The following is a 21061-nucleotide window of genomic DNA, read 5'->3' as shown; positions in this document are numbered from 1 at the left end:
AGCATCACTCAGAATCCAGCTTATAGCAACTTGGCAGGAAGAAGGCTTTTATTTAGCACCAGGAAACTAACACCTCTAAAAGGCCAAGATGAGGGAAAACTAACAGCGCAAGGACTCTGGAATTTAATATACCTGTTTGCCTTCACTGCTGCATAGAACCTGGGCGCAGCAGCAGCCATCTCCACTGTCCTCTTCCCTGCCAAGCCTACCAAATATGTACTTTAAACCCTTTCAAAACAAGGAGGTGCCCATGTCCTTCAACTGCACGCAGTGTACTAGCGAAAGGGTAACCAATTGGAGGCTCTCCCGCGGCTGTTGACTACAATTCCCATCATCCCCAGCAACAATAAGGCAACAGGGGGTGATAGGAGTTGTAGATCAACACCTGGCCACCCCCCACCGCAGCGACTAGCTGGCCAAAGGGCAGGCAAAGCAGAGCAGGCGAAAGGCTGTTCTCTCCCTGGCAGTTGTGCAGCAGAGGGAACTTCAAGAAGTACGGATCCCCACCAAAAAGCACACACCCCGTGTGCACCTGGTGCAGTTTCCCGTCTTGCAGACCCTCTAGACCGCGTGCAGGATCCCTGGGGTTACCCTACCACAAACCAGACCTGGGGTGCAATCCTAAACGCATGCACTAGGATTCCCAACTTCGGGTCCCCCCAAATGCTGCTTGCGGGACTGGAAATCCCATCCCCCCTAGCCCCAGTGGCCAGAGCTCCTGGCTGGGGGTGACAGGCGTTGCAGTCTAGCTAGGGAGGGAGCCAGGATTGGGAGCCCCCGCTACTCGGGAGTAAGCTCAAACTCAGCAGAGCTTTTGCGTCTCAGTAAACTGAGGGTGGCGCGGCGGCAAACCGTGGCGGTCCTCCTAAGAGGCGCCAGGAGGGTCTAGACGAGTGACTCTGCCGCTCGGACTTTAGTGAACGTGCACAGGATGCGGCTGCAGCTGCTGCTGCAGAATGCAACATTTTAAAGGATCTAAAACAACACACAAGCACTAATCCTCCTTCCTGCGGCATCCACGGAGGCGGCTGTGGCTCCAGCGAGGTCCGCTGCCTGCTGCGCCCGCTCCTTACCTAGCTCCGTGCCTTGGTTTCTAGCAGCCATGATCCTGGCGACGGGCACCACAGAGCAAGAGCCGCCCTCCTCTCTCCTTCCAGGGCCCTGAGCTGCAGCAGCACTTCCTGCGGACGACGACGCCGCCACCTCTCCACCCCTTCCTGCCCTTTCACCGCCTTCTGTTCAGGACGCAGCAGCAGCAAGCAGCAGCAGCGTGGAAGAGCCTGGCGAAGCGGCTGCAGGGTTCCCGCGCTCCCCAAGAACCGGTTTCGGGGCGACTTTTGCTCCGCTTGTTGCCTGGATTGACGTTCCATACAGCCTCGAGCGAGAGCCGCCGCTTGGCCCGTTCATCCAGAGGCCTTCCAAGGCTTAACAGCCCCGGGCATGCTTACTCGGAATTAAGTCCCATTGAATCCAATGGGGCCTACCTCCAAGAAAATGTGTATATAGAATTGTACTACAACATTCTCTCTCTTTCGGTCAGTGCCCAGCATGGTACTGCAGCATTAATTTCCATTGAAATTTCAGGCTGAGCATCAGGTTTGGGGCAACATAAGAACAGCCCTGTTGGATCAGGCCCATGGTCCATCTAGTCCAGCATCCTGTTTCATACAGTGGCCCAACAGATGCTTCTGGAAGCTTATAGGCAGTAGTTGAGGGCATGCTCTCCTGCTGTTTCTCGCCTGCAACTGGTATTCAGAGGCTGGAGGTGGCCTGTAGCCTTCTGACTAGTAACTAGTCGGAAGGCTACAGGCCAGTAGCATCAATAGACCTCTCCTCCATGAAGTTATCCAAAACCCTCCCAGGTTGTTGCCATGCAGGTTGTTGGCTGTTACATCTTGTGGCAGAGAATGCCACAAGTTGATTATGTCCATTTGCTGGTCCTAAATTTCCTGGCAATCAATTTCATGGGATGACCCCTGATTCTAGTGTTATATGAGAGGGAGAAGAATTTCTCTCGATCCACATTCTCTACACCATGCATGATTTTAAAAACCTCTATCATGTCTCCCCACAGTCATCTTTTTTCTAAACTAAATAGCCCCGGGTATTGCAGCCTTGCCTCATAGGGAAGGTGCTCTAGGCCCCTGATCATCTTGGTTGCCCCCTTCTGCACCTTTTCCAGTTCTACAATGTCCTTCTTTAGATGTGGTGACCAGAATTTTACACAGTAGTCCAGGTATGGCCACACCATAGTTTTGTACAAAGGCATTATAATATTAGTTTTATTTTCAATCCCCTTTCTAATAATCCCTAGCTTCATGGAATTGGCCTTTTTCACAGCTTTCACACATTGAGTTGACATTTTAAACGAACTGTCCACCATGACCCCAAGATTCCTCTCCTTGTCTCCCATTTAGAGTACAGTACACACCTATGCAAGTTTACTCAGAAGTAAGCTCCATTGGTTTAAATGGAACTTATACCCTAGTAAGAGTGCGTTGAATCACAGCCTTGGCCTCAACCACCTTGTGATGTAGGTTAGGCAGAGACAGCAGCCCTATTCAGACATGATGTATAGCATACAGACATCTGCACATGCACTACTCTAGTAAATCAGCATAATTAAGTTACATGGGTTTGGTTTGGTTGGGCTGGGTGCCAGCCCACATACCACCTTTTTCTCTCACACACACACCCACCCCTGACTGGCCCACCTGCTGTTTTCTGGCCAACCAGGCACCAGCTTCTCCCCACCCCCGCTTTCTGGCTGGTGGGCTTCTTCGCCGCCGCCGCCGCCGCCACCCCCGCTTTTTTGGCCGGACAGCATTTTCCTCCCTCCCACCCGTCCTGTGGCTGTGTCAGCTCTCCGAACTCTTGCGAGAGCTGCCATGCATGGGATGAGTCACGGGTATGCCTTAAGAGAATTAAATCTACATAGTAAATGTGTACACGCTTTTGTGTGAACAACTGGACCTAGACACAAGGCCCTTAAAGGAATGGCATGGATAGGAAATGCATTGTTGTATGTGTATTCAACATCACATGAATAACTGTAGGTGTGCAGAGACCTGTACCTGTGCACACTATGTTGATTGTACAATTGTTGAAAATAAGGTTTGAATAGGGCTTAAGTGATTAGCCCAAAGATGTTTAGTAGTTTTTGTGGCTACAGGAGAGCTGGTCTTGTGGTAGCAAGCATGAATTTCCCCCTTTGCTAAGTAGGGTCTGCCCTACTTTGCACTTGAATGGGAGATTACATGTGTGAGCACTGCAAGATATTCCCCTTAGGGTATAGGGCCTGCATGAAGAACATCAGGGAGTTCCTCTCTGGCATCTCCAGACAGGGCTGAGAGAGATTCCTGCCTGCAACCTTGGAGAAGCCGCTGCCAGTCTGTGTAGACAATCCTGAGCTAGATAGACCAATGGTCTGACTCAGTATATGGCAGCTTCCTATGTTCCTAACTGGTATCTGGCCCTCTGGACTGCCTCCAATGCCTTAGCCACTGTACCTGGGATTCTAACCTGGGTCCCTACATGTTGCTTAACTACTATTTCCATCACCCCAGGCTGTCGCCAGGAATGATGGGAGTTGTAGTCCGACAACATTCCAGCAGAACTCAAGCTTGAGAACCCCTGCACTACATCATACTGTTCTGCAATAACTTACAATAAAGCCAGTGTGATTGGTTAGGAGTACGCAGTTGAAGGTGGCAACTTTTCAGAGGCAAATGTCTTCAGACTACTTCAGCAGAGGCCACCAGTTTGACTCTTAATGGTGCATGCTTACTCAGAAGTGTCCCATTGAAATCAGTGGGATGCACTCCCATGTAAGCACACAGGACTGCAATGTGTTTCTCTCCCCACTGCTCCCAGCTGTAGTGGAAAGGAGAAAACTTGATCACAATTGTAGTGAGTGTTGCCAACTTTTGAGCTGGCTCTGAAGCTGTCCCTTTAACAGCAGTTGGCACTGCAGCAATCAGCCATTGTTCATGTTATGAAAAAGATCCAAAGAAATGCAAGATATATATAGAGAGAGATATATAGATATATTTTTTTTAAGACTAGTACCAGCAACTAGTACTTGCTTACTTAACTTTAAATATTTGCAGCCCTATCTCGTACATGTTTTCTTGGCAAGAAATAAATCTTACTGTGGTCAGAACACTTGGGAAAGTTTATACTGGAATCTGTTAGCCCTTAAGGTGCCAGAGAACTAGTAAGTTGCACTGCAGCCTTACAACTTAATCCTACGCATGTATACGCAGAAGTCCTCTTCTGTTTACTCTGTCATAAATCAATCGGTTTGGGATTGCAGCCATTGCGACCCCTTCTTTGACAGACAGGGTTGCCAACATTTGAAGCAGGCACCTCCAGCTATCCCTTAACAGCAGGAGTGCCCAACTTTGGGTCCCCTGATGACAGACTATAGCTCCCACCGTCCTCGGTCACAGTGGCCTTCATCATCTAGGGACCCATGGTTGGGAACCCCTGTTGTCCAGCAACTAGCTGGTGGCCTTGTTCAGAGTCCACAGTTATGCCATGGAACATTTCAGTTGCTGATTTCTGCATGCAGAAGAGGCCAGACTCTTTACCTGGCCAGTTGGCAATCCTATTTATTAACCCAGTTTCTTCAGGGCCCTGCTAAATCAGACAGACACCCTTTATTATTCCAGTATCGTTTCCAACAGCAGCTAATTTGATGCCAGACAGAATAGGAAACAAAAGCTGCTGGCTATTGGGTGTCCTCAGCAACTAGACTTTAGGATTTCAACTGTTGAAACCACTAGCTTTACATAGCCACACTTTCCAATTTACAGGAGCTGTGTTGCATCGTATTGAAGGAAGACAAAAAATGCCACCTTCATAATGAGCCTTGCACAGAAACTAACTAGCACTGACTAGGCTGCCTGCTCCTGCAGACTTGTCACTTGTGGCAGAGGAGGGATTATGGCTACTGACTAGGGATGTGCACGGAACCACGTGGGGGAGGCTCAGAGGTGGCGGGGGTGCTGCTTTAAGAGCAGGGGAGGGTGCACTTACCCCTCCCGCTGGCGTCCATTTTTTTCAAAGCCTGTTAGGGCAGCAGCGTACCTCCCAGCCGCCCTGTTGTCTGGAAGTCTCCGACGTGCCTGCCCACATCAGCACAGGCGCGCACATACCGGCACGTCAGACTTCTGGTCATACCTGGACAACGGGGCAGCAGGGAGGTACGCTGCTGCCAATGGGCTTTGGAAAAAATGGATGCTGGCGGGAGAGGTAAGTGCACCCTCCCCCACTCTTAAAAGTTGGACACCCCCCACTGTTGAAACCGTCAGTTCTTCGAACCAGCTCCATGCACATCCCTACTATTGACTGGCAGCAGCTCTCCAAAGTTTCATGCAGAAGTCTTTCCCAGCCCTACCTGGACATTCCAGGGAATGAACCTGGGGCCTTCTGCACCCACTGAGCTACGACCCCATCGCCTAAAGGAAATATCTTACAGCAGATGATGCTCACAACTATTCACCCATCCAAATGCAAACCAGGGCAGAACCTGCTTAACAAAAAAACCAATTCATGCTCACTACCACAAGATCAGCTCTCTGCCTACATGCTGCTTGCTAATAACTTTGGGAAGGGAAATTTGTCCGTATTCACTGATAAAGACCTTTTCCCTTATTAGCCTTGCCCTCCCCTCCAACTCTAATGTGAGTACAAGGGAACCCAGACAGCTTCAAGCAACCACGTCATTCCTAGCACCTTTAAAGTAAACCTTAAACATGTTCAAGGTTAACATAATGCAAATTGTGGGCTGGTCGAAACACAGAACCAACATTAAACCTGGGTTCCAGACAATGCCCCTAGTCTCAGGATCACCTCCTCTTCCTCCTGCCCATGAGTCAAAATCAGGGACGGGAACATGAATTTCCACTGCTAAGAAATGTTACGTGGAACCACAATTTAACCCTGTTTCCGCATTGACATCTGAACCCACCCATAGTAGTCTAGAACATCAAGCTGATATTCCTAAAGAGTGCAGCTTTGGGCACAAATATATGAAGTATTCTGAACAGATTATATCTATGCAATCATAAAATATCTGATCTTTATATATTTATTCTCCAGTTACAGATGACCCCTTAAACCACAACTTTATTCCGGTATAACCCAGTGAATAACCTGACGCACACACAAAAGACCCATTTTTTAAAATGGCAAGAAAACAGCTTTTCTGTTGTGTAGAAAGGCTCAAGCAATAGTATTTGGAGAAATCGAGAGGACAGTGCCTAAGCACCTACATTTTTACATGTTTCAGATTTAGATATCAGATGAACAATTTCCACCATATGTATTGTGTATAATCATGGCAGTTATAACACATGCATCATCCACATGTTATTTTAGAGATACTTTTGAATATAAAGGTTTACTGGGAGGAAAAAAATGCAAGCCTTGAACAGCAGAACACTCAGCCACCTATCGTGCAAACTACCACCAAACCTCAGCCCTCTTTTCCATTCCAAACTCAAAACGCTCAACAAGACTGCGTGATGAGCTTCCTTAGGAGTGATGTGGTAGAGGAGTTTTATTTGGAAACATGTTGAGAAGCAATGCATAACAAAAAAAAAAAAAATCCCAAGTCAGTTATTTTACCACATAACCCCAGCTTACCAACTCTTCCCACTTTCAGAAAACACTCTACTAGAAGCCATTACATTTCTCCTCAATAATAAACACTACAATGAGTTAACCGAAGTTGGAGAAACTGGGTCTCAGCTGCTGGCATGTTACATTCAGACAGGCAACAGGCAGTGGTGCGAGGAGACCGCCAAAACTGTAACTGCTTTGCCTTGCTCGGTACCCTCAGCTCTCTTTCCAGACCATCGGTTCCAATGCCTTCTCATCAATGACTGCCATCTTTGCCTTAGGTGCCCTGGGCGGCTGCTGCATACCACTGCTTTCTTGATTTCATGTCCATGTGTTGCCATTAACAACCGTGACGCTCAAGCCTTAACTTCAGGAGTCGTGCTGTAGATGGAGTCTGAATTTTCAGAGCCAAGGTCTTCTGTATGTTAAGGAAGGAAGCACCAAATAGCAGTATTTAGCAGAGGTCACTTAAATTCATCCAAATTCAACCTTATTCAAGTGTTCCACCACATTCCTCAAGACAATTATTATATATTCTGAAGTTTGTGTCCTTGGATTTGTTTGTGCGAAATAAAGTCATTCTTCATGTTTACCTACAGATAACAAATTTTGCATAAACAATCCTGCCACTTACATTAGCTGAACGCATTACTTTTCTCATCGGAATATGCTGGGTGAAAGGTTTAAATAATTATTTTTCTAGAAGAAATTCTGAATATGATAACAATATAATTCTGAATATAATAATAATAATCATCATCATCATCTTAACTGTTACTGTTCTCAGATAATCAAATCAATAATTCAGAAACGTCAACATGCCCAAGCGAAGCAGAAGACCTCTCTCAGATCCAAACAGAGACAATTTCAAGAAAATAGCCATCACTAGAGCAGTAGAAAATGATCGAACATTCTTGAACTTTCCTGTAAGTATAATCTATGCAAAATGCTTTTGCCTGGTCAATGACAGGCCCTGCCCACTAGATTCAAATACTTTTAAACGTAAGAGAACAAACTGCACACATTGAGTATTTGTAAAGCTCCTTGGGGCTTTTAAAATAAAAAGGCAGGATAATCAGTCTTTTAAATGATTTTAAGTGCAGCCTGACCCCATCACCGGCTTAGCAATGTGACACTCTGAGTGCCCAACAGCAGCATCCACTACAAGGCAAGCAGTGCAGTCAAAACACTTTGTGTGTCGCTGGCTCCTCCCTAATGTGCCAGCCTTTGGAGCATCTTGGGCACAAGGAGCAAAGAGCTCTCCTCCCCAAAAGGATCATGCCCCGAGCTCCCTCACTTCAGTGGTGTCTTACAATAGTTCCAAATCCACAACACAACCGGCTGCCACTGCTTCTGGGCAGCAGTGGAGGGTGGAGACAACTTCCACAACTCTTGCAGTGGCTTCAAGTGAAGCATCATACTGGCTCCTATGACTTTGTTCCCTCTGTGTGAAGTAGTGCGTTGAACAGTGCAAAGTGTGTAGAGGCCATGATCGAAATTATCCAGACTCTACTGTATCTGTCAGCTCATTACCTAGTTCTTCCTCTGCAGTCCCTGGAAGGTTACCCTTTGGTTTAGCCAGATCTCCACCTTCTTCTTCTGTGGAGAGAGAGAGAGAGAGAACAAAAATCTTCTCATATCCTTAACTATGTCAAACTTCATTTTTAAAAGAGTATGCATGTCTGTTGTAGAGTTATGTTAACTTAAGCAACTACATTCTACCACTGCTTTTATATGAAAGACCAACTCCTTGCATGCAACTCTGTTAAATTTATATTAAAAATGTTTATATTAAAAATGTCTTATTCCGAGTCAATTTCAAGTAACTCACTGATTTGAACCGCCATAGAGTTTTGCACTGCCTTTCAATTTTAGGTCCAACCCCAACAGCAGAGAAAAGAATACCAGTAGTTCCATGGTCACTGAGGAACTTGTCTGAATTAATCCTAATTGTGCTGTGGTAATGCTGTACCACTTCAGACTGTGGTTAAGGACTCGCATGGTTGCGTGCTCCTCCATGAAAGAACTCCCTCCACATAGAAAACTAGATGCCAAAGTAAAGGATTCTAACCTCTGTGTGTGTGTGTTTGGTGTGGAGGACCATCCAGCCACAGGAGTTCCCACCTGCAATCTGAACTTGGAAACACAGGAAGTTGTCTTACACCAAGTCAGACCATTAGTCTGTCTAGCTCAGAATTGTCTGCAACCAGGGGTTCTTAACCTTGGGTGTGAAATGCCCTTTTGCGGGGTGAAGGACATGCCAGATTTTTAAAGATTATTTTAGAAGGTAAATTATCAAATACACAAATTAAGCATAGGTACATAATAAGAAGTACTACTATTTTGTTTCATCAAACCTATGTATTTAACATTATACATTTTAAATGATTATATAAAACAATTTAGTCTGAAAGCATAAAACACTTTATGAAACACGAAGTCTGGCACTGAACTCTTTCCACAAGCAAAACACTTTGTATGTTGCACTGTCATGCACTTGCCACAGATACTTTGCCTACAAAATTGAGGGATACTGTCTATTGCAGTGAGCACAGTTAACTTCAGAGGACTGCTCTAAATCATCACCTCTTCTATGCTTTTTGCAAAGAAATCGGTACCAAGCACACTGGTACCGAGCCAACATATCTAGACAGGTGGCTTCCCCGTAGGCGTATTTTTGATATGTGTGAAGAAATGTCACTTTCTTTGCAGCCAAGGCAGTAATTTAGTTGATAAGATCAAAAATAGAGAGTTTATCCTTTGCCTGTCATACATGGCAGAAGTACTCACAGCCAGCATGGTGTAGTGATTAGAGTGCTGGACTAAGACCGGGGAGGCCCGAGTTCAAATCCCCATTCTGCCAGGATACTTGTTGGGTGACTCTGGGCCAGTCACTTCTCTCTCAGCCTAACCTACTTCACAGGGTTGTTGTGAAAGAGAAACTTAAGTATGTAGTACACCTGCTCTGGGCTCCTTGGAGGAAGAGCGGGATATAAATGTAATCATCATCATCATCTATGCAAGGAACTGGGCACTGTAGCCACAACCAGCGAAGAGAAGCGCTAGACATCCTGGTGTCATTTGCAACTACATACTTGTGTGAGATAGGATTTTCATCACTCTTACACATAAAAAAAAAACGGGGGGGGCACTTAAATGAGCGTGGTGACATGCTTGTGGCTATTCAAAAAAACAAAAAGTTCCTCATTTTTCGAACATCATTGAACAAAAGCAATAGCAGAAGTGTCACTGAGCTGGTAAATTTTTAAAAAGAGGATGCAAGAACCTATTTTGAGAACCAAGGGGGTGCAGTAAAGGTTAAGAACCACTGATCTACAACTCTCAGTGATCATCCAAGGTTACAGGCAGGCATCTCTCTCAAGCCCTACCTGGAGATGCTGCCAGGGATTGAACCTGGAACCCCAGATGCTCTTCTACTGAGCTATGGTCTCATTCCCCTACCTTACAGCACTCACATGTAGTCTCCCATTCAAATGTAAACCAGGACAGACCCTGTTTAACAAAAGGGGCAATTCATGCTCACTACCACAAGACTCTCCTTCCTAACTTCAGTGACGAAATATACTTAAATAATGCTCTAGTAGTATGCAATTCAGTCAAATGCCATCAAGTTGCAAAGTAACAAATAAGAATGTATTCAATATAATTTTACAAGAATTAACTTGTCTCATTTTACTGTGCACTTTAGTTTTATCGTTAACACACTTGTTCTTACCAGGAATCACACATTTCCAGAGACCATATGTTTTCCCTACTGTTGTCTGCCACAGTCGTAGCGTTCCATCCTCAGAGCCACTAGAATACAATTCTCCATCTGGGCTAAATCTGACACAGTGAATGGGCCCAAAGTGCCCCTTGTAAGATTCTGCAGGAAAGTTACAATATAATGAATTTCAGGCAAGAAACATAGCTTCTGGCTGAGGGAAAATATATATTTTACACACACATCAAGAGAGATCTTGTCCTATCAATTTAGAATGGATATAACAATCACTTGCTTTGGAGTCTGGGATGAAGGCTGCTGGCCCTTCAATCTCCAGTTGAGGATATTCAAATAGAATCACAGCTATGAGGCCCCATCAATTTATATGGTATTTAGAGACCATCCACTGCTTGGGTATGGCTTACCATCAGAAACAGAGGGAGTTGCATGTTTGCAGAAGCCACAAAGTCTCATCCAACAATGCTTTCCTGGCAGTACAGAACTGCAGAAGTGCAACCACAATCAGCATTATGCCTACTTGTCACCTTAAGAGAGACTCTAACCAACCACCAGAGGGCCACTGGGATCAAAAGCTAAAACTTCAATCCAAACACTAATTGTTCTTGCTACATTCCTTACTCAAAATCAATACGGAAGGATTAGAACAGCCTCAAAGGCTTAAGAATTTGGAACAAGGGCCCAAAGTATTAAACACTCTCTGTTATTGAGAAATGGCTCCTAGAAATTTAGGACCTTTTTCCCAGCATTTGGAAGAGTGTTTGTTGTTTGTGACCAAAAGGTCTGGGGAGCAAGTGGAACACATATACCTTTGGGCACAATGTGTCTCTTATTTTGCATACCTAACATGAAACCAGATTGGCTAGCACCAGCTCAATGCCTGCCAGCACAGGTATTGAAAAACTGGAAAACCTGTGTGCCAAGAAAGGAGGAGCCCAGTAACATCCACTCCCACAGAGACCACCACTGGCCTGTGTGGACTATTGGGGCAGCCTCTCCCCAACCTTCCCTCGAGTACTAAAAGAACTGTGTGCTGTGAGAGGAAGGCAAGAAAGAAGGCGCCCAAGTCAGGGAGCTTTTGAATATTGTAAACGGAGGCTTTGCTTGCCTTAGTCAAGGCAGAAAGATTAATTTTAAATGCAACCAAAAATAAATACTAATCCATCTAGGCTGATTTGGCCCACATCGGTGGCTTACAACTTTAGCAAGTCTAGCAGCTACTTTGACCAACACTTTTAAACAATGGAACCACTTCTAATTTTTTTAAGCTCTCAGTTTCTGATTTTCCTTCTCTTGCCCCAGTTATTTATTTACTCTTAGCCAGAACCTCGACACCACCTGCTGACTGACACACAAGTGTCTACTAGCCACCATTTTGGATTTGCACAGGTTGTGCAAAGGTTGGCTTTCAAATCCTTTTTCAATCTGATTCTTCCTTGAAAATTAGCACCAAAAAAGAGGTGTCATTCTTGGTACTCAGTTACAGCTGAGTGTGAAAGATCAATCATATAGAAGACTGCTGTTCTAACAAGAGTTAAGAGGCCAATGTTTAATATAGTACAATCCTGTTGTCAGTTGAGCTTACTCACATCCCAAAAGGGATATCACTGCTACATAAAACGACCTGACTAAAGTTAAAAGGGATGTTATATTGAAGGCTGCATCTGATATATCAGGAAATTGTCTCTTCACCATGCTAATCCCAATGAAGTGTGAAAGCTAAAAAGGAGACTTAAAGCTTTGGTATTAGCAATTCATGGGTTTTAATATTAACAGAAATGTAAATTATCAAAACATGCTCTGAAAGTCGGTATATATCACATACCTAATTCTTCACCAGTATTATAATCATACTTATACAGTTTAAAATCTTCACCACCTGCAACTAGAAACTCTTTCTCAGGATGAAGGGATGCAGAATTAACTGTTGCAGGAGCTTCAAATGATTTAATCTGTTCCAGGCTACAGAGAGAAAATGGGATTTAAAGACGTATCTCAAAACTGACCTCTGAACAAGTAAATACTGAAACACATACACTAAATAGGAGTTTTATTAAGATGGAATTCCATTCAGACTAGTTTCAGTTATATTCACCAATCAAACTATGGGGTGTCCAGCAACAAATGCATCAGTTGAGAAGTTTGACAAGTGGGTGTTTGTATACATACACACACACACACACACACACACACACACACACACACACACGCGCGATACATAAACTGCATGCAACACACTCCAGGAAAGTCAGTCTTTATACATTTATAGTGGTTAATAGTATACATTCTGCTTTAGATAACAAGTAGTTCTCCAGATGCCCCATATAAGGGATGAGGCTAGTGGTGACTGGGGTAGAGGGCCTTTTCAGTGATGGTGCCCCAATTTTGGAATGCTCTTCCCAGGGCTGCCTGACTGATGTTCAATTCAGCTAACTTTAGCCACTCGGCTAAGACTCAAAGAAACCAAAATGCACCCAAACCTTCAACTGATTGATTCTAATGCTGCTATCCTGCTATCTCATGTTCATAGTGGTTTTAAAGCTCTCAGTATATTCTGTTGGGGGTGGGGGGTGACCACACACACACACACACACACACACAGGCAAATCTTGTTTGTTATATGCAGGACCACTATTTGCAGTTTTGAATACTCCTTATCACACTCGACCTCATCAACAGATATGAAAAACCCATGTATCCACGATTCCTAGGTCGGAAATTACTGCAGAGATCATTTTCGGCTACCATTTCCTCCACAGGAGTTGTTTTGTGGTTCATTTCATTTAAAAATATCTATTTAAAAATGGAGAAAATCCACGACTTTTGGGGGAGGCATTGCTGGACACCAGGAGACCCATGGAGCATGGTAGGGCACTTTATTTGGCCCCTTTTCCCTTTTTGAAAATGTTTTAACCATATTTCTTAAGAGTTTAAGAACCTAACCCCCACAATCCCACAGACTCAATGCCTCATTATCCGCGGTTTCGTTACCCGCGATAATCTGCAGGAATGGAACCCCCACAGATAATGAGGTCCACCTGTGTGTGTGTTTGTGTGTGTACACACATTTGATTTTTATTTTGTTTTGTTAGCTGCTTTGCAAATTCCAATTAAGAAGCAGAATGTATGTTTTTAAAATAAAATAAATAGGATGAAACTTTAGTCACAGGAGGAAAATCATGAAACATTCATGATCCGGCTCTATACCAGAGGACTGGAAAGTAGCAAATGTAACAATGATTTTCAAAAAGGGATCCAGGGGCGATCCAGGAAAATATAGGCTGGTTAGCTTATCTGTTCCAGGCAAATTGATGGAAAGCATCCTCAAGGATAAAATTGTAAAGCACATAGAAGAACAGGCCCTGCTGGGAGAGAACCAGCATGGCTTCTGCAAAGGTCAATCTTTTGGAGTTCTTTGAGTGTCAACAAGTGTGTGGATCAAGGTGATCCAGTTGACCTTTTGGAGTTCTTTGAGTGTGGATCAAGGTGATCCAGTTGACACAGTATACCTGGACTTCCAAAAAGCTTTCAGCAAAATTCCTCATCAAAGACTCCTGAGGAAACTTAGCAGTCATGGGATAAGGGGACAAGTACATGTTTGGATTGCTAACTGGTTGAAGGACAGGAAACAGAGGGTAGGTATAAATGGAGAGTTTTCACAATGGAGGGAAGTAAGAAGTGCGGTCCCCCCGAGATCTGTATTGGGACCGCTGCTTTTTAATTTATTCATAAATGATCTAGAAGTAGGGGTAAGCAGCGAGGTGGCCAGATTTTGCAGATGATACCAAACTCTTTCGGGTAGTGAAATCCAAAACGGATTGTGAGGAGCTCCAAAAGGATCTCTCCAAACTGGGGGAGTGGGTGACAAAGTGGCAAATGCGATTCAATGTTGACAAGTGTAAAGTGATGCATGTTGGGATGAAAAACCCCAACTTCAAATATGTGTTGATGGGATCTGAGCTGCTGGTGACTGACCAGGAGAGGGATCTTGGGGTTGTGGTGGACAGCTTGTTGAAAGTGTCGACTCAATGTGAAGCAGCTGTGAAAAACACCAATTCCATACTAGGGATCATTAGGAAGGGGATAGGAAAAAAAATGCTAATATTATAATGCCCTTATACAAAACTATGGTGCGGCCACACCTGGAGTACAGCATACAATTCTGGCCACCACATCTAAAAAAGGACATTGTAGAACTGGAAAAGGTACAGAAGAGGGCAACCAAGATGATCAGGGGCCTAGAGCACCTTCCTTATGAGGCAAGACTACAACACCTAGGGCTTTTTAGTTAAGAAAAAAAGACAAATGCGGGGAGACATGATAGAGGTCTATAAAATCATACATGGTGTGGAGAAAGTGGACAGAAAGAAATTCTTCTCCCTCTCACATAACACTAGAACCAGAGTGCATCCCATAAAATTGATTGCCAAGAAATCTAGGACCAATAAACGGACGTACTTTTTCACATAGCACATAATCCACTTGTGGAATTCTCTGCCACAAGATGTGATGACAGCCAACAACCTGGATGGCTTTAAGAGGGGTTTGGATAACTTCATGGAGAATAGGTCTATCAAGGACTACTAGTCGGAGGACTATAGGCCACCTCCAGCCTCAAAGGCAGGATGCCTCTGAGTACCAGTTTCAGGGCAGTAACAGTAGGAGAGAAGTCATGCCCTCAACTCCTCCCTGTGGGTTCCCCAGAGGCATCTGGTGGGCCAGTGTGTGAAACAGGGTGCTAGACTAGATGGGCCTTGGGCCTAATCCAGCAGGGCTGTTCTTGTCATTCTCCAAATATCTCTCTCTCTCTCTCTCTCTCTCTCTCTCTCTCTCTCTCTCTCTCTCTCACACACACACACCCCTACCTAAACATCCTGAATCTGACCTTCAAGTGCATGATGCAGAAGCAGATGTTTCAGCAAACCTTATCTTGCAGCCAAGCATGTCAGTAGAGAAGTTAGTGGGAGTATATTGTTCATTTTGTATTGCAAACCATGTAACAAAAGTGAGATCTGAGACTGTGAAACAGTCAGTTACACGGTTATCTGTAAACTTCATATGAACTTGTATCCTATGTATATTACATATATCCTCCTCTGTAGAAAGCAGAAATGATCCTAAAGAGAAGGATAGGAACTAGTAGGAACTGAACCCACATTTCTCATCCACTTGTGCTGTTCTGAATCATGCCAACTTTATCTGTCACATTCCTTAAAGAAACAAAAAGAAACTTACGTTTCTGCACTATGAAATGCGATGGTCCTTCCATAAGTGACCACAAGTATCTCCCCTTCTGGAATGTACTCCATGCTGCTCACAGACATGGCAACATTTATTGCCTTCACTTCTGTATATGTACTTCTGTCCCAGAGTCTGCAATGGAGGCAAGAATAAAGTCTGCTTAGCTTATCCTAATTTCAGGGCCATAGGTGAAATCCTCAAATTTTTCTGAGGTGGAATCCTCAAATTTTTCTGCCATCAGAATGTGCTGATTGTCTAGGTGCTGAACTGTCACCTAGACAATTACACTGAAGCTGAAGAGCACAGGCACGGGGAGTCTTACGTTTCTTGGTGTCACCCAGTCTGGCACATGAATGTGTGACTTTTTACAGAAGAGTTATATTTATTTTTATTTATTTTACATTTATATCCCGCTCTTCCTCCAAGGAGCCCAGAGCAGTGTACTACATACTTGAGTTTCTCCTCACAACAACCCTGTGAAGTAGGTTAGGCTGAGAGAGAAGTGACTGGCCCAGAGTCACCCAGCTAGTGTCATGGCTGAATGGGGATTTGAACTCGGATCTCCCCGGTCCTTGTCCAGTACTCTAACCACTACACCTGTTCGTGCTGAAGACTGAGGGTCTAGGGTCTTCAGCTTAAGACACTGTTCTGACATCATCAGCTATTGAGTTTGGGAGGGGGGATGCTAATGGGAAAGCAAGGGAAGCTTCTAATGAATCAGAACCAAGGCAGAAATTGTGAGTTCTATTCTAACCACGGTGCAAATACACGAATTCTTGTAATGTTACAGTAAAAACATCCCCCACTTCCACAGCCAATCAAATCCCTCCTCTACTTGGCAAATTTAGAAACAAACAGCACTGTCTTTGAAGGCATTTGTTTAGGACACCAGTAGTGCCCCAAGATGGCATCTATACACCACCTAAGTACACCATTATATGTGAATATCTTGTGCTTGATTTCATTTAATTATGTTTACATTTATATCCCATCTTCCTCCAAGGAGCCCAGAGTGGTGTATGTGGTTATGTTTATCCTCACAACCACCCTGTGAGGTAGGTTAGGCAGAGAGATAAATGGCTGGCTCAGAGTCACCCAATGGGTTTCATGGCTGAATGGGGATTCGATATTGGGTTCTCCCGTTCTAGTCCAGAACCTTAACTACTGATAACCCAAGGTATACGTAAAAATTTAAACACTTTTTTAAAAATCTTGTTTTCATCTGGTATACAAGACGTTATAAGAACTATGATGATTTCAATCCTGTGGTAAGCCACCTTGAAAATGAGAATGTGACTGAGAAGCAAATTGTCAACATTGTAAATAAATGGATAAAAATAGTTTACCTGACATTTTAAAGAGAGGAGAGCTGGTCTTGTGGTAGCAAGCATGACTTGTCCCCTTACCTAAATAGGGTCTGCCCTGGTTGCAGTTGAATGGGAGACTAGAAGTGTGAGCACTGTAAGATGTTCCCCTCAAAGGGGGGCGGGGGGACTGCTAGTCTGTGAACACAATACTGAGCTAGATAAGACCAATGGTCTGACTCAGTATATGGCAGCTTCCTATGTTCCTACATAATCGTGTTGTGGTAGAAAATTTGCTGTCACACAAATGGCAATTCTGACCTAATACTTACACCCATATAGGATTGTACCCTTCATCCACCAGCACTCCAGTAGATGAGGGCTACAATCCTATATGGATTTAAGTTCCACTGAAATCAATGTGACTTATTTCTGAGTAGACATGCATAAAACTGTGCTGTAGATAAACTACAGGAGATAGTATATGGTTTTTAGGACTGATAGCAATATCAGAGGCCTAGTATGACAAACACTAAATGAAATACTAAGTTTATGTACTGAATTTTTTTTTTAAAGCCTTTACTGATGGGAAGAGCAACAGACATCTGACAGACACATGCCAAATACACTTGTGAAAGCATGAGATATTATTTCTTACCTGACAGTTTTATCATCTGCTGAAAGGATCTGTTTGTCATCACTGGTCCACAGAGCTTTTTTAATACCAGACGTGTGGCCACTGACCATTTGAGGTTCTAAAATACAAGAGCAAGCATCTTAATATATTTTTTAAAGAAGTCTAGCCTTGTCCCTTCACCATGATAGTTTTCTCAGTATGCAAGCTGTGATCCAGAATGAATACTTCTAAAGAACTACTAAGAGAATCGTAAATAGTGCATGAGATGCAGTCCTACTACATTGTTAGTTTACTCTAGCATGATACCAACAAAATTTTTGTTGATGTTTATTTCCCTTCTTGCATATAACAGTGAAGTATAATTGCAGGCAGCCCAAGGACTGAACAAACCTCTACCTTTTATGCATAAACTCAAACAAATAAAAATATAAAATCACTCCCAAACTAAGCACTGTTTCGTAAGCCCCAGCTCACTTTTATTCAATCTACAGAAGACATTCATAAAAAGATACTGTCGTATGTGTATGATTTTAGTTCTGCCGAATTGCAGGATTCCATTAAACAGTAAGCTTACTAAAGCCAAGACTAGCAGAGTTGTAAATAGAGCAATTTTAAACTTTCCATGTTAATCAGTTTCACTAAACAGTTAAAACCCACCTGCCTCTGGCTTGCTTAAGTCATAGATTCGCAACAATTTATCTTGTCCCGCTGTCAACAGGTAATTGCTGTCCTAGAACAGGGAGAAAAAGTATCAGATTTTTTCCATCTATAGGGCCTCTAGAGTTACAATACTATATTAAAACCACCCATACCACTTATAAATCCTTTTTGCTTTTCAAAAAATATTCATTTTATCCATCAACAACAATGTGCTGCACAAAGCAACTTTTACAGTATAACAATTTATACTTTTTTTGTATAAAGCACAAGGAAACAATAGGCATATTTTCAAGTGAGAAAGGAGAAATGTGCCTTTGCCATACCTGAGTGAAATCCACAGATTTGACAATGTGCTTGTGAGCCAAGGTGATCAGTTCATCTCCTGAAACACCATCCCACACTTTGCTGAAACACAAGAACGTACATGCTAGGTTAAGCTATGTCTCAAGACAGACAGAACTCTCTGACACAGTGGCAAAGTTTTCCCGATAGTGTCTGAACTTCACTGATCGGAGAGACCAGAAAACCAACACCCAGATGCATTAAAGAAGCTGGAGGGAACGCACATGGAAGGTTTTTGTGTTGAAAGGACTTCCACTTACGCAGTGAAATCAGCAGCTGCTGTAGCTGCTTTAGTGGCATCCTTATTCAAAGTGGCACCCCAGACAGCTCCTTTGTGACCCAGAAATGTTCCAATCCAGTCTCCTGTGTCACCTTGGCGAAGCATAGGCTTCCCATCTGAACAGATAAACATACAACAGGTTTATTATCTTAATAAGAAAATTAAATTAGATGTTGATGCAAAACATATGCCAACAAGACCTACCATATAGTAGTATCAGGAAATTATCTCAAAGAAACTGTCTCAAAGAAATTATCTCAAATTCTACATGCATAAGGGGTTCTAGATGTTTTGGCCAAAGTCTTTTGTAGCCTAATGTACAGGTTGTCGCGATTCTGTACAGATCTAGGAAGTCTACCTGCTTGTCTATTGCTTATTTATAGATGGAAAAGCCAGCCAAGAGCCCCTGACTTTGCCAGGATCTGGGAACTCACTTTCAACACCCAATTCAGCACTTGAACATGCGGAGATCAAAGCTGCTGTTAATTCAGGAGAAGCTGTCCCAGGATTATGGATCACATTAACATTATCTGTTTTATGTTTAAAAAAAATTATCCCAGGATTCTCCTCAAGGGACTTCACATCAATCAATAAAACCATAATTGAGCAACAGGAGAAGGTACACCACTGCTTTGTTTATCATGCAACAATGGCCTGATTTGGACAATATTTTGGGTCCGACCACATGTGACAAAGATGTATGTGCACCATAAGCACACACATTCCCCTCCCTTCTGGTATTTATTAATGTAAATTATAAATGGTGCAGCATTTATTATTATTAATGACATGGAGTGGTTTATCCAAGCTCCCCCACTACACATAGTACAAATACTAATTTAAAGCTGTATTTGCAAATTGTGCAGAGGAGTGGTTCAGATTAACCATCACCACACACAATGAAAGGAAGATGCTCCAGAGTGCTAGAAGTGCAGCGGAAATAATGTGCATGTTCACGGTTTGCATTTGTCCTTATTGTGTGCGGTTGGTCTCATGGATATCTGAACTGACCCTATGTTCTTTAGAAACAGCACTACAAATAAGTGCAATGAGAATAGCTGGAATTTGGTATATCATACAATGAAGGCTTGTATGAGCCACACTCCTGCCAGAACAAGGCTCTTGGAGTTTTACTAACTGAATAGAAGGGGGAGGGATGGTACTTGCAAGTCTTCGGTTTAAGTTCTATTTATACCCCCACCCCACCCACCCCAGCTCAGATGTGCCCTAGAGAGACCCCACCCTTTAGTGTATAGATCAATCAGCTGAAACTAGTTCTTCTGCACATTTACTCAACTATTCAATAGGATTCCAAGTCACTTTGTATTTCATACAATGAAGTGGATTTCAAGCTTTTTTTTCAGTTGCACTAATTGTTATAGCAACCCATGTTTTAATGGGCTGCTATAACACTTCATTGTATGAAATGCAAAGTGACTTGGAATGGTGGGGACACCTTTAAGGACAGGAGAGGATGCACTCCCCCCCGCCCCGCCACATTTCCTCCACCAGCACTCCCTTGAAAACCAAACCAGCAGGGTGGCAGCCTACCTCCCTGCTGCCACGTCCCCTCTTCCATCTGGAAGTAGGGGATGGGGTGGCAGGGAGATATGCTGCCACCCCACCAGTCTGGTTTTCAAGGGAGCGTGGGCAGGGGAAACTCTGAGAGGCCGGTAGATAACTACACCCTCCCCCGTCCTTAAAGGTGTCCCTGCCCCCACGTTCGAACCGGCCCCCGGCCAGCTCCGTGCGCATCCCTAATGTATGGATGTAGTATGAATAAATAAATAAATAAATCAGTCATTTAAGTCGAGCAGTCGCTTCTATAGGGTTCGACGACCACACGCTCGCACCGAAAAGCCCCTTGGGGGGCGACTGCCGCCCACTCCGCCTCACCCTTGCAGGCACTGATGAGGAAGTAGCCATAGGGAGTGATGCCGCTGAAGGCCAGGTCCACCACGGGCCGCGTGTGGCCGGAGCACGTCAGCGGGGTCTGTCTCATCGCCATGGCGGCGCCGGACCGGAGAAAGCGAAGAAGACGTGAGGAGAGGAGAGGCCTCAGCCGGCTTCGTCTACGAGGTACGCCGCCCGCCTGCCTGCCCGCCCACCGCCACGCGAAGCCACCGGCCGCGGAGAAGGGGGAGCTGGGACGACGCCGGCAACGGAAGTGACGCGAACGGAAGCAGCTCCTCCCAGAAGTCCGTGCGTGCGTCCTCACCCGGAGAGGA

The 21061-nt window shown here is 44.1% G+C and overlaps 2 protein-coding genes and 1 long non-coding RNA gene across 8 annotated transcripts in view; 1 reads left to right on the top strand and 2 right to left on the bottom strand.

Annotated features, from left to right (window-relative positions):
- DERA (deoxyribose-phosphate aldolase) overlaps positions 1-1246 on the bottom strand; it is a 63467-nt gene extending 62221 nt beyond the window's left edge. For 2 of the 4 annotated variants that reach the window (XR_008308137.1, XM_053253760.1), the window contains exon 1: positions 1074-1239. Coding sequence is in view for 1 of the 4 variants with exons in the window: in XM_053253760.1 (XP_053109735.1) it covers positions 1074-1104 (31 nt within the window). In the remaining 3 variants the exon portion in view is untranslated. Of the gene's footprint in view, positions 1-1073 lie in introns of all 4 variants that reach the window. The other 2 variants (XR_008308138.1, XM_053253761.1) reach the window with 2 other exon arrangements.
- Positions 1-19597, top strand: part of LOC128326608 (uncharacterized) — a 26917-nt gene extending 7320 nt beyond the window's left edge. The window contains exons 1-3 of one of the 2 annotated variants that reach the window (XR_008308140.1): positions 1237-1535; positions 7415-7553; positions 19217-19597. This is a non-coding gene — a long non-coding RNA (uncharacterized LOC128326608). Of the gene's footprint in view, positions 1-1236; positions 1536-7414; positions 7554-19216 lie in introns of those variants that run through there. The other variant, XR_008308139.1, reaches the window with a different exon arrangement.
- Positions 6548-21061, bottom strand: STRAP (serine/threonine kinase receptor associated protein). Of its 2 annotated transcripts, none has more exons than XM_053253759.1 (10): positions 20730-21061; positions 18814-18949; positions 18535-18616; positions 18209-18281; positions 17573-17669; positions 15605-15742; positions 12195-12331; positions 10364-10513; positions 8161-8226; positions 6548-7042 (listed from the first exon to the last, which is right to left on the bottom strand). In XM_053253759.1, exons 1-10 carry the CDS (start codon positions 20839-20841, stop codon positions 6984-6986), a joined length of 1050 nt encoding a protein of 349 aa, XP_053109734.1. In that variant the 5' UTR covers positions 20842-21061; the 3' UTR covers positions 6548-6983. The 2 variants fall into 2 exon arrangements, with proteins under 2 accessions (XP_053109734.1, XP_053109733.1); XM_053253758.1 differs by having other exon boundaries at positions 6548-7045; positions 20730-21050.

Source organism: Hemicordylus capensis, chromosome 5, assembly GCF_027244095.1.
Source record: "Hemicordylus capensis ecotype Gifberg chromosome 5, rHemCap1.1.pri, whole genome shotgun sequence".
NCBI classification, from domain to species: domain Eukaryota; kingdom Metazoa; phylum Chordata; class Lepidosauria; order Squamata; family Cordylidae; genus Hemicordylus; species Hemicordylus capensis.
The sequence above is the reverse complement of the archived record's forward strand: the minus strand, read 5'-3'. Positions and strand labels throughout refer to the sequence as shown.